Raw genomic sequence first — 11,589 nt, 5'->3', positions numbered from 1 at the left:
CCCCCCCCCCTCCCCCCAAGATATAAGGGAGGGGGGGGCATCATGGTTGGCATCTCAATAAAGCCGCTCTGTTGGAGGGGGCTTTGGGGGGGTTCCTAGGGGTCTGCCCCCCCCCCCCCCTCCCAAGAGATCACAGAATTTGGGTTTATTCCACCGGTTTTTAATAGTCTCTGCCTCCCCCAAGAGCACCCGGGGTGCCCCAGGTGTGTGTCGCCCCCCCCCCCCCCCACTCACTCCTGCCCCTTTCACTGGAGTTGGGGTGCAGTGGGATGGGGGGGTGAGTCCCCCCCCCTTTTGTCTGCCTTTCCCTGCCTGCATCCCCCCCCCGTGCTGACGCTGCATCACTTCCAACCTTTATTTTGTTTTTTTTTAATCGTTTTCTTCCAAAAACCAAGTTTATATATATATATAGATATAGATATAGATAATTTTTTTTTTTTTCTCTTTACAAAAGATAAAAAAAGGGGCCGAGCTGGGGCCCGAGTCAATAAATTACGGCAGCCCGCGGTGGGGGCGGAGAGGGGAGGGGGAGTCCCTGAGCGTCGGGGGGTCCCCGGGAGCGGGCGGGTGTAATTAATTAATAATAATAATAATAATTAACAATAAAATAAGGAGGATGAGGCTAATAAATAAGAATAAATTAGGGGGCGGGGGGGTGGTCCCGGCGCCGTCACAGCTTGTTGCGCAGCAGGACGAGGGCGCGGGAGGCCCAGTCCAGGTAGAGGTGGAGGCTCTGGAAAATGGCGTGTCCGGCCTGCACGGCCGCCCAGGGCGAGCCGGGGGCCGGCAGCGGCGGCTGCGGGGCGCTGGGACGGGCCAGGCTCAGGCGAGAGAGCTGGGGTTAAAAAAAAAAAAAAAAAAAAAAAAAAAAGGGGGGAGGGGGACACGCGTGGGTAAAGGGGACACGCGTGGGTAAAGGGGAGGGAGGCGCCTGGGGCGGGGGAAGCCGCGCCCCTTTGGCTAAAAGGACACGCCCCCCCCCCGGGCGGCCGGGCCCCGCCCCCCGGGCGGCCGGGCCCCGCCCCCCCGCGCTCTAAGCCGCGCCCCTCCATGCTCCCGCCCCTCGCCGCCGTAGCCACGCCTCCTCCCCGCCAGCCCGCGCCTCTCGCCCCGCCCCGCCGTAGCCACGCCCCCCACCTCCGGCCCCGGCCCCCTCTCCCCACCAACCCGCTGCCTCTGCCGGCGCAGGGCCCCGCCCCACACCCCCCGAGGCCCCGCCCCCCACCCCAGGCCCCGCCTACCAGGTGGTCGAGGCGCCGCAGCAGCCGGTCGAGCCGAGCCTGCAGCGCTCCCAGCTCCGGCTCCAGCGGCCGCAGGGCCGGGCCCGCCCGGCGCAGCCACTCCAGGTGCCGCTGGTACCGCTGCAGGTCCCCGCTCAGGCGCCCCAGAGCCCCCGCCGCCTGCGGGACGGACACCCCCGCGGCCCTCGTCAGGGCCCGGGGGCGGCAGCGAGGCCTCCGGGCCCCCCTGGCCCGTACCCACGCGGGGGGACGGACACTGCTGCCACGGGGAACCCGCTCCCGCGTCTATGGGGGAACCCTGTTCCATCCCCACGGGGGACACTGCAGCCACGGGGAAGCCGCTCCCGTACCCACGGGGGACACTGCACCCACGGGGAACCGTGTTCCACAGCCTTGGGGGGGACCTCAAACCCACGGGGAACCCGCTCCCGCGTCTATGGGGGAACCCTGTTCCATCCCCACGGGGGACACCGCACCCACGGGGGACCCGCTCCCGCGTCTATGGGGGAACCCTGTTCCATCCCCACGGGGGACACTGCAGCCACGGGGAAGCCGCTCCCGTACCCACGGGGGACACTGCACCCACGGGGAACCGTGTTCCACAGCCTTGGGGGGGACCTCAAACCCACGGGGAACCCGCTCCCGCGTCTATGGGGGAACCCTGTTCCATCCCCACGGGGGACACCGCACCCACGGGGGACCCGCTCCCGCGTCTATGGGGGAACCCTGTTCCATCCCCACGGGGGACACTGCAGCCACGGGGAAGCCGCTCCCGTACCCACGGGGGACACTGCACCCACGGGGAACCGTGTTCCACAGCCTTCGGGGGGGACCTCAAACCCACGGGGGACCCGCTCCCGCGTCTATGGGGGAACCCTGTTCCATCCCCACGGGGGACACCGCACCCACGGGGGACCCGCTCCCGCGTCTATGGGGGAACCCTGTTCCATTCCCACGGGGGACACCGCACCCACGGGGGACCCGCTCCCGCGTCTATGGGGGTTCCATACCCATGGCGGGACCTCACACTCGCGGGGAACCCGCTCCCATAGCCACGGGGGACACTGCACCCACGGGGAACCTGCTCCATTCCCACGGGGGACACTGCAGCCACGGGGGACCCGCTCCCGCGTCTGTGGGGGAACCCTGTCCCATTCCCACGGGGGGACACTGCACCCACGGGGAAGCCGCTTCCATAGCCACGGGGGGACACGGCTCCCACGGGGAACCCGCTCCCACGTCTAAGGTTCCCCTGCCTCATTCCCACGGGGGACACTGCACCCACGAGGAACCTGCTCCCATGCCCACGGGGGACACTGCCCCCACGGGAAACCCGACCCCATGCCCACGGGGGAACCCCGCTCCATACCCATAGAGGGACCTCACACCCACGGAGGACCCTGCCCCCACGTCTAGGGGGGAACCCTGTTCCATACCCACGGGGGGACACGCTCCCACGGGAAACCCACTCCCATACCCACGGGAGACATTACACCCACGGAGAGCCCTCTCCCACACCCGCGGGGGATCCCCCTCCCCCATACCCACGGCACCCCACTCCCCCACGACCACAGCACCCCCCCGCGCTCCCCCACCCACCCACCCGTGTCCGTGTCCCGTGTCCCCCACCCACCTGGATGTTGGCCAGCTCCAGGGCGCTCATGGAGAGGACGGGCAGCGAGTCCAGCTTGTGCTCCCCCTCCGCCGGGAACCGCGACTTCTGCCGGCGAGACGTGGGGTCAGCCCACGCGGGACCGCCCCCGCCACGGCGTGGGGGGGGTGGGGGTGGGGTGGAGAGCGGAGAGGGCTGGGGCGGGGGGGGGGGGGGCGGAGAGGGGGGCTGAGCGGGGCAGGGGAGGGGGGATGCTGCCAAGCGTGGGGTGGTCACGCGTGGGGTGCCGTGGGTACCCACGAGGAGCGCGAGGAAGGCCTTGGTGTCACTGAGCAGCGCCTTGGCCAGGCTGACGACGCTGTCGAGGTCGGCGCGGGGGTCCGGGGGGCGCAGGCGGGGGGCGGCCGCCAGCCCCGGGCACGGTCCCGGCCACAGCCCCGGCCACAGCCCCAGCAGCGCCAGCAGCGCCCGCCACAGCGCACCTGCGGGACACGGACACGCGTGGGGCCGACAGACACACACACAGAGCGACCGGCTCCCGGGGACCCCCGGGGGTCCCGCCGCTGCCGGTGCTCCCGGGGATGGGGGATCCCGGGACTCCCGGAGCTGGGGATTCCGGGGATCCCGGGGATTCTAGGGGTCCCGGGACTTGGGGGGATCCCGGGGCTACGGGGATGGGGTATCCCGGCCGCCCCCGGGGATGGGGATCCCGGGACTCCCGGAGCTGGGGATTCCGGGGATCCCGGGGATTCTGGGGGTCCCGGGACTGGGGGGATCCCGGGGCTACGGGGAATGGGGTATCCCGGCCGCTCCCGGGGATGGGGATCCCGGGACTCCCGGAGCTGGGGATTCCGGGGATCCCGGGGATTCTGGGGGTCCCGGGACTGGGGGGATCCCGGGGCTACGGGGAATGGGGTATCCCGGCCGCTCCCGGGGATGGGGATCCCGGGACTCCCGGAGCTGGGGATTCCGGGGATCCCGGGGATTCTGGGGGTCCCGGGACTGGGGGGATCCCGGGGCTACGGGGAATGGAGTATCCCGGCCGCTCCCGGGGATGGGGATCCCGGGACTCCCGGAGCTGGGGATTCCGCGGCTCCCGGGGATGGGGGTTCCTGGGGCTGGGGGATCCCGGGGATCCCGGGAATGGGTTCTCCCGGGGATACCGGCGCTGGGGAATCCCGGGAATGCCGGGGCTGCGGGCTCCCGGGGCTCCCAGGCTGGGCAATCCCGGTGCTCCCGGTGCTGTCGGGGATGGGGGGGGGGGGTGTCCCGGAGATGCTGGAAGCTCCCGGGGGCTGGAGGATCCCGGTGCTGCCGGTGTTCCCGGGGATCCCGGGACTGCGACATCCCTGGGCTGGAGGATCCCGGCGCCCCTGGGAATGCCAGGACCGGGGCTCTCGGAATTCGGGGGCTCCCGGTGCTGCCGGAATTCGGGGGCTCCCGGGACAGCGTGGGCCGGGGATGTCGGGCCCGGCCCCGTGGGGGGGGGGATGCAGTAAGGGACGGGGGGGGGGGGGGGGGGGGGGGGGGCGGCGGCGGCGCCGTCCTGTGAGGTCCGGGCTGGAAAGAGTGATGCGGGGTGAGTCAGGGGCGGGCGGCACCTGGGGAGCCCCCGCGAGTGGGGGGCCCACCCGCACGGGAAAGGGGGGGGAGAGACGGGATGGGGCTGGCGGGGGGGGGGGGGAGAATCCCTACCCGCACACCGGACGAGACGTGCCCCCCCCTCCCCCCCAAACCGCCGCTTTCACACCTCTCCCACGCGTGTCCACGCACCCACTCGCGACACGGCGACACAGGGTCCCCCCCTCCCGCACACACACACGCACCCCCCTCCCAGAATCGCCCCCCCCCCCCCCCCGGCCGGGGGTGCGGCCGCCGCGGGCGGGCAGGTGCGCCGGGGCCGTTTGCGGTTTCGAGGCGCGGCGGCAGCTGCCCGCGCCCCGAGGCGACGGGGATGGACGCGCCCGGTCCCGCCGCGGCCGTGGGGTGGTGGTGGTGGGGATGGGGGGGGGGTGGGAGCCACCCACGGACACCCCCCCACCACCACCCCACCGGAGGGGGATGGAGAAGCAACCGGGGATTTGAGCCGACCGGTCCCGGTGGGCCCCCCCCCCCCCCGCACCCTCCCCGGGGCGGGGGTCGCCCGCCCGCTGCGTCCTACCCCCTCCTCCGTTCGTCCGTCCCCCCCCCCACGCGTGTCTCCCTCCCACCCGCGGCGAGGTGGCACTTACTTGTCATGGCGGGGCGGGAGGGTCCTTCCCCGGGGTCCCCACGGGGTGGGACGGGGCTTTTCGCACCTGCGGGACCCACCCGCGGCGGGGCCGGGACCGTGGGAGGGGTGGGGGGGGTCGGAGAGTGGGGGGGGGGGGGGGGCGGTCCCTGCTGCCGTGCAAGGGGCTTGCACGGGCACCTACACCCTCCCGGCCACGCTCCCACCGAGGTGACACGGACCCACTCCCACGCTGGCGGACACGCTCCGGGCTGTCACGCCGAGCGGCAGCCTCCCACGCTCCCGGACACCGCTCCCGGACCCACGGACGCGCTCCCGGACCCACGGACAACGCTCCCGGACCCACGGACAACGCTCCCGGACCCACGGAACACGCTCACGGACACGCTCCCACTTACCCTCGCCCAGACACACTCTCCCACTCGCCGCGACACCCTCCCCACGCGTCTCCCACCCCACCCGCGACCACAAACACCGGCGGCAGCCGCCGCCCCCGGGGAGGAGGGAAGGCAGGAGGGCGGTGGGGGGTGGGGGGGGGTGGGTGCGAAAAAACTCGAGTGGGAGCGGCCGCCGGTGCCGGCGGCGGCGGGAGCGTGTCCGTGTGTCCCCGCGTGACGCCCCGGCTCCGCCGCCCGCTCCCCCCTTTTATATCCCGGCGCTGCCGCCGGCTGCGATGACACACGCCTGAGTCACGGCTTTTCCATTCAGCATAAACGCACCGGGGGGAGCGAGAAACCCCCCACGGCGGACACGGCGCGGGGGGCGGCGGGACACGCGGAATCCCCCCCCCCCCCCCCCGCCCCCCTCCTCCCTCCGTCCCCCCCCTCCGGTACAGACACGCCACCCCCCCCCACACACACACACCGCCACCCCCCCCACACACACACCCCACGCACCGGTCTCGGTCCCGGGAGATGCGGCGGGACCGGCCCCCGCTCCGCCCCGGTGGAGGGACCGGCCCCCGACCGGCCCCCGACCGGCCCCGGCGGGACGGGACGGGGCGGGAGCGGGGGACGGGGATGGGGGACGGGGGGGGGGTCGGTCCCTGCACCGGGGGCCGCCTGTACCGGGGTCGGTGTTTGCAGCGGGGGGGTCCGGACGGCAACGGGCTCGGTCCCGGGACCGGGATCCGCTCGTACCGGGCTCGGTCCCGCACCGGGCTCGGTCCCGGTCCCGGGATCCGATTCTACCGCGGACGGTGCTTGCACCGGGATCGGGCCCCCGGGGGGGTCCGGACGGCACCGGGCTCGGTCCCGGTCCCGGGATCCGCTCGTACCGGGCTCAGTCCCGCACCGGGCTCGGTCCCGGTGCCGGGATCCGCTTCTACCGGGCTCGCTCCCTGTACCGGGATCCGATTCTACCGGGGTCGGTGCTTGCACCGGGATCGGTCCCGCAGGGGGGTCCGGACGGCACCGGGCTCGGTCCCGGTACCGGGATCCGCCTCTACCGGGCTCAGTCCCGCACCGGGCTCAGTCCCGGTACCGGGATCTGCTCGTACCAGGCTCAGTCCCGCACCGGGCTCGGTCCCGGTCCCGGGATCCGATTCTACCGGAGTCGGTCCCGATACTGGGATCCGCTCGTACCGGGCTCGCTCCCTGTACCGGGATCCGCTTCTACCGGGATCGGTCCCGCACCGGGCTCGGTCCCGGTACCGGGATCCGCTTCTACCGGGCTCGGTCCCGCACCGGGCTCCGCACATCTCCGGGACCGGTCGCTGCACCGGGCTCGGTCCGGAACGGGCTCGGTCCTCGGTCCCGCACCGGGGACGGTCCCTGTACCGGGATCCACTTGCACCGGGCTCGGTTCCCGCACCGGGACCGCTCCCCGCACCGGGGGTCCATCCCGCACCGGGATCGGGCCCCCACCAGGATCGGGCCCTCCCCCCCCCCCCCCCCGCAGCTGCAGGAGCCGTTTCCACCCGCGCCCCCGCCGCGCGTGGATGTGGGACCCCCCCCCCCCCCACACACACCCCTCGCCCTGGACCGGTTCCCCCCCGCCCCCCCCGGGCTGACTCAGCCCCCCCCGGCCCCGCCGCCCCCCCCCCCGGCCGCAGCCCCCCCCCGGCGATGTCTCACCGCCCCCCCGGGCCGCGCCACGCGCGTCAGCGCCGGGACCCCCCGTGGGGCTGCGGGCGGGAGGGCGGGGCCGGGCGGGGCGGGGCGGGGCATCCCTGCGTGGGGACTGCCCTGGGCTTGCCCCGGGCGTGGGGACATCCCTCGCGTGGGGACATCCCGGGGGGGGGGGTGTGGGGTGTGTAATGACCGGGTGTCCTGCGGCAAGAACTCACGGAGAGCACCCACGGAGAGCACCCACGGGAAACACCCACGGGAAACACCCACAGTGACGAACACCCACAGCGAGCACCCATGAGAAGCACCCACGGTGAGGACCCACACTGAACTCCCACGGAGAGCACCCACGGAAAAACACACAGCCACAGGGAGCACCCATGACAAGCACCCACGGCGAACACCCACAGTGAGCTCCCACGGAGAGCACCCACGGCCACAGCGAGCACCCATGACAAGCACCCACGCTGTGCGCCCGTGGCGAGCGCCCACAGTGAACACCCACAGAGAGCACCCACGGCCAGTACCCACAGTGACGAACACCCACAGCGAGCACCCACGGCCAGTACCCACAGCGACGAACATCCACAGTGAGCACCTGTGACAAGCACCCACGGCAAGCACCCACAGTGAGCCCCCAAACACCCACAGCAAGCACCCACAGTGACAAACACCCACGGCAAGCACCCACAGCCAGTACCCACAGCGACGAACACCCACGGCGAGCACCCACCACGAACACCCACAGTGAGCACCCGTGACAAGCACCCACGGAGAGCACCCACGGTGAGCACCCACGGTGAGCACCCACGGTGAGCGCCCACACTGAACTCCCACGGAGAGCACCCACGGCAAACCCACAGCCACAGTGAGCACCCATGGCGAGCACCCACGGCGAACACCCATGGCGAGCACCCACAGTGACGAACACCCACGGTGAGCACCCACAGTGACAAACACACACAGTGAACACCCACGGCCAGTACCCACAGCGACGAACACCCACAGCGAGCACCCACGGTGAGCACCCACAGTGACAAACACCCACAGCGAGCACCCGTGGCGAGCACCCACGGCGAACACCCACGGCGAGCACCCACGGCGAACACCCACACTGAACTCCCACAGAGAGCACCCACGGCAAACCCACAGCCACGGCGAACACCCACAGCGAGCACCCACGGTGAGCACCCACAGCGTGCACCCACAGCACCCCCTCCCAGACCCCCCAGACCCCCCCACGGGTGGGCTGCAGCCTCTCCCCCCCCCAGCTGGGTGCTGAGGGCCCAGAGCAGGGCCCCGGCCGTGGGGGTCCCTGGGGAGCGGCGGGGGGGGCCCGTGTCCCCCCCCCAGTCCCCCGGCGTTGGGCAACGCTGGTCCGGCTGCGGGGGGGGGGGGGGGCAGGGGGGGCCCCGATGGCGTCAGCGCCGGCAGCAGCGGAAACCCCGGGCGGCCGCAGGCGACCGCCGCGGGCAGCGGCCCCCCCGGCCCCCCGCAGCCGCCTCCTGCCCCACAGCCCCTGCGTCACCGCCGTGCCCCACGGCCACGGCTTCCTGCCCCGTGGCCACCAAGACCGAACCCGTGGCTAGCGTGTCCTGCCCCGCAGCCCCTGCCCCGTAGCCACCACCTCCTGCCCTATAGCCGCAGAAATCTGCCCCGTAGCCACAGAATCCTGCCCTATAGCCGTGGCCCCGCTGCTGCCCCGTGGCCACCAAGACCTACCCTACGGCTAGCGTGTCTTGCCCCCTCAGCCCCTGCCCCGTAGCCCCGTTGCCACCAGCTCCTGCCCTACAGCCACAGAAATCTGCCCTATAGCCACCACCGCCTGCCCTATAGCCGTGGCCCCTTGCCACTGCCCTGTGGCCACCAAGACCTTCCCCACGGCCAGCGCGTCCTGCCCCATGGCCCCCTAGCCCCTGCCCCATAGCCACCACCTCCTGCCCTATAGCCACAGCCTCCTGCCCTATAGCCGTGGCCCCTTGCCACTGCCCTGTGGCCACCAAGACCTACCCCATGGCTAGCGCGTCCCGCCCCATGGCCCCCTAGCCCCGTAGCCCCTGACTCCTGCCCCATAGCCACAGAAGCCTGTCCTATAGCCATGGCCTCGGCCGCTGCTCCATGGCCACCAAGACCTGCCCCACGGCCAGTGCATCCCGCCCTATGGCCCCCTGGCCCCGTAGCCCCTGACTCCTGCCCCGTAGCCACCACCTCCTGCCCTATAGCCACAGCCTCCTGCCCTATAGCCGTGGCCCCTACCGCTGCCCCGTGGCCACCCAGACCTGCCCCACGGCCAGCGCCTCCCGCCCCACAGCCCCCTAGCCCCGTAGCCCCCGACTCCTGCCCCACAGCCACCACCTCCTGCCCCACAGTCACCGCCACCCACAGCCGTGCCGGCGTTCGCCGCGGGGCGGGGGGCCGGGCGCCGGCGGCGTGGACGTGTGAGGGCACGGCGGCGGCGGCGGCGGCGGCGGCGGCCTTGCCAAGGCAAACAGCCGGCGCGGTAAATATTTAGCTGCCAGGTGACGGTGGGGGGAAAAAACCGTCGCTCCTGCCCGGCCCTGCCCGTCCTGCCTGCCCTCGCCGGCACCGGGGGGACCCCGACACCCCCCGCCGCGGCCTGTCCCGGCACGTGGGGCGGCCGAGCTGCGCCCTTGGCCCCGTGCCGGTGCCGGCGGCTGTGCCGTGCCGTGCGGGTACCGCGTGCCTGCGTGTGCCGCCGGCCGCGGTCGGGTGCCCTTTGGGTGTTTTCCCAGACGGTGGTTTTTTTTGGGGGGGGTGGTTAAGGGGGTGGCGTGTTGCCCCCCCCCCCAACCGCCGCCGGCACCGCGTGCCACCGGGAGGATTTTTTTTGGGGGGGGATGGAAGCATCGTCGTCTATGCCGGGGTGGGTGGTCGGCCCCGCCGCCGCCGCGGTCGCCCCATCCATCACCGGCGCTTGCGTCCGCGCCGAGGGGGCGGGAGGGGACGTGCGTCAGGCGCGGCCGGCGGTGACGCCGAGGGGGCCCGGCAGGATGCGGCCACGCGGTGCGGGGGCACCCACCGGCGCTGTGGCCGGGGCAGAACCCCCCCACCCCCCCTCAGACACCATCACCCCGCGGAGAGGCCGGCGGCAGCGGGCCGGAGTTGGCCGGTGGTGTTTGGGTGTGCCGGCGGCACACGTGCTCCCAGCTCGCTGCCGTGGCACCGGCACGTCCCGACACGTGTGTGCGGTGGCACCGGCACCGCCGTGTCATGTCATGTCACTGTCACGTCCCGACATGTGTGTGCGGTGGCACCGGCACCGCCGTCTCATGTCATGTCACCATTGTCACGTCCCGACACGCGTGTGCAGCGGCACCGGCACCGCCGTGCCACCAGCACTGCCGTGTCCTGCTGTGGGTCTGCGCAGTGGCACCGTCACCGCCATGTCACTGTCGTGTCACCGTCACGTCCTGACATGTGTGTGCGGTGGCACCGGCACCGCTGTGGCACCATGACATCACCGACACGTCCCGACACATGTGTGCGGTGGCACCGTCACCGCCGTGTCACCGTCACCACCACGTCCTGAGCCCCCCCCAGCTCCTGGGTGATGGGGTCCCCGCTCTGCCCCCCCCATGTCCCCCAGACTCCCCCCACCTCCCTGCACCCCCCAAGTGCCCGGGGTCCCCCCCACACCCCCCAACCCGCAGCCCCCCAATTCCCCCCCCCCCAGGGCTCCCCCCCCATAACCTGCCACCCGCACCCCCCCACCCCTGGGGGGGGGGGCAGACGCTGGCGTCAGCGGTGGCTTCACACAAACCCCCGGGTCACATCCCCCCCCCCACCGTGTCCGTCCGTCCGTCTGGGTGTCCGTGTCTCGTGTCCATCCCCCCCCACCTCCCCACCCCCGGGGGGGGGCGGCTTTGACGCAAATGCCCCCGGTCGGGGCAGGCCCAGGCTGACCGCAAGGGGCGGGGGGGGGGGGGGGGGGCTGGAGGCGAGCCCGGACGGACGGACGGACAGACAGAAGGACGGATGGACGGGAGAGCCTGGGGGCCGGAGGGCCGGCTGGCCGGCCGGGGGGGCGAGGGATGGGGGACCCCATGTGCACAGCAGGCGTGTGCATGCACAGGCACGTGTGTGTGCGCGCGTGAGAACACATATGTGCGTGTGTGTGAGAACACGTGTGTGCATGTGTGGTGCGTGAGAACAAGCGTGTGCACCTGTGTGTGCACGTGTGAGAGCATGCATGTGCATGTGTGTGGTGAACATGTGTGTGAGACCACACGTGTGCATTTGTGCGTGTGAACATGTGTGTGAGAACGTGTGTGAGACCACACCACAAGTGTGCACGTGTGTGTGAGAATGTGTGTGTGCACGCACACACACGTATGGGCACCACACCGTGCACACGGGTGTGTACTCGTGTGAGCACATATGTGCACATACAGGCATGCGTGTGCATGAATATCTGTG

The 11,589-nt window shown here is 71.9% G+C and overlaps 3 protein-coding genes across 3 annotated transcripts in view; 1 reads left to right on the top strand and 2 right to left on the bottom strand.

Moving 5' to 3' along the window:
* MYBPC2 (myosin binding protein C2) overlaps positions 1-342 on the bottom strand; it is a 10,565-nt gene extending 10,223 nt beyond the window's left edge. Inside the window, exon 1 of the mRNA XM_049792717.1 lies at positions 336-342. Within this exon, the coding sequence (XP_049648674.1) occupies positions 336-342 (7 nt within the window). The remainder of the gene's footprint in view (positions 1-335) is intronic.
* A 328-nt stretch (positions 343-670) lies between these two features.
* Positions 671-4,200, bottom strand: IL11 (interleukin 11). Its single transcript, XM_049792716.1, has 5 exons — positions 3,759-4,200; positions 3,154-3,335; positions 2,875-2,961; positions 1,242-1,400; positions 671-835 (listed from the first exon to the last, which is right to left on the bottom strand). The coding sequence occupies exons 1-5, from the start codon at positions 4,198-4,200 to the stop codon at positions 671-673; spliced, it is 1,035 nt and encodes a 344-aa protein (XP_049648673.1).
* A 5,050-nt stretch (positions 4,201-9,250) lies between these two features.
* Positions 9,251-9,664, top strand: LOC126034858 (translation initiation factor IF-2-like). The gene has a single exon (XM_049792715.1). It carries the CDS (start codon positions 9,251-9,253, stop codon positions 9,662-9,664), a length of 414 nt encoding a protein of 137 aa, XP_049648672.1.
* The last annotated feature ends 1,925 nt before the right edge of the window (positions 9,665-11,589 follow it).

Source organism: Accipiter gentilis, chromosome 36, assembly GCF_929443795.1.
Source record: "Accipiter gentilis chromosome 36, bAccGen1.1, whole genome shotgun sequence".
Taxonomy (NCBI): domain Eukaryota; kingdom Metazoa; phylum Chordata; class Aves; order Accipitriformes; family Accipitridae; genus Astur; species Astur gentilis.
Note: the sequence above shows the minus strand (reverse complement) of the source record. Positions and strands in the feature narration are given on the sequence as shown.

What these genes read in the sequence shown, in the direction of transcription:
- IL11 (XM_049792716.1), bottom strand. Translation starts at nt 4,200, where the DNA reads ATGTCGCAGTCCCGGGATCCCCGGGAACACCGGCAGCACCGGGATCCT. An exon ending in GCCGGGATACCCCATTCCCC is followed by an intron (nt 3,336 to 3,758) that starts GTAGCCCCGGGA and finishes CGTGTCCCGCAG; the next exon opens with GTGCGCTGTGGCGGGCGCTG. An exon ending in TGCGGCGCCTCGACCACCTG is followed by an intron (nt 836 to 1,241) that starts GTAGGCGGGGCC and finishes TTTTAACCCCAG; the next exon opens with CTCTCTCGCCTGAGCCTGGC.
- LOC126034858 (XM_049792715.1), top strand. Translation starts at nt 9,251, where the DNA reads ATGGCCTCGGCCGCTGCTCCATGGCCACCAAGACCTGCCCCACGGCCA.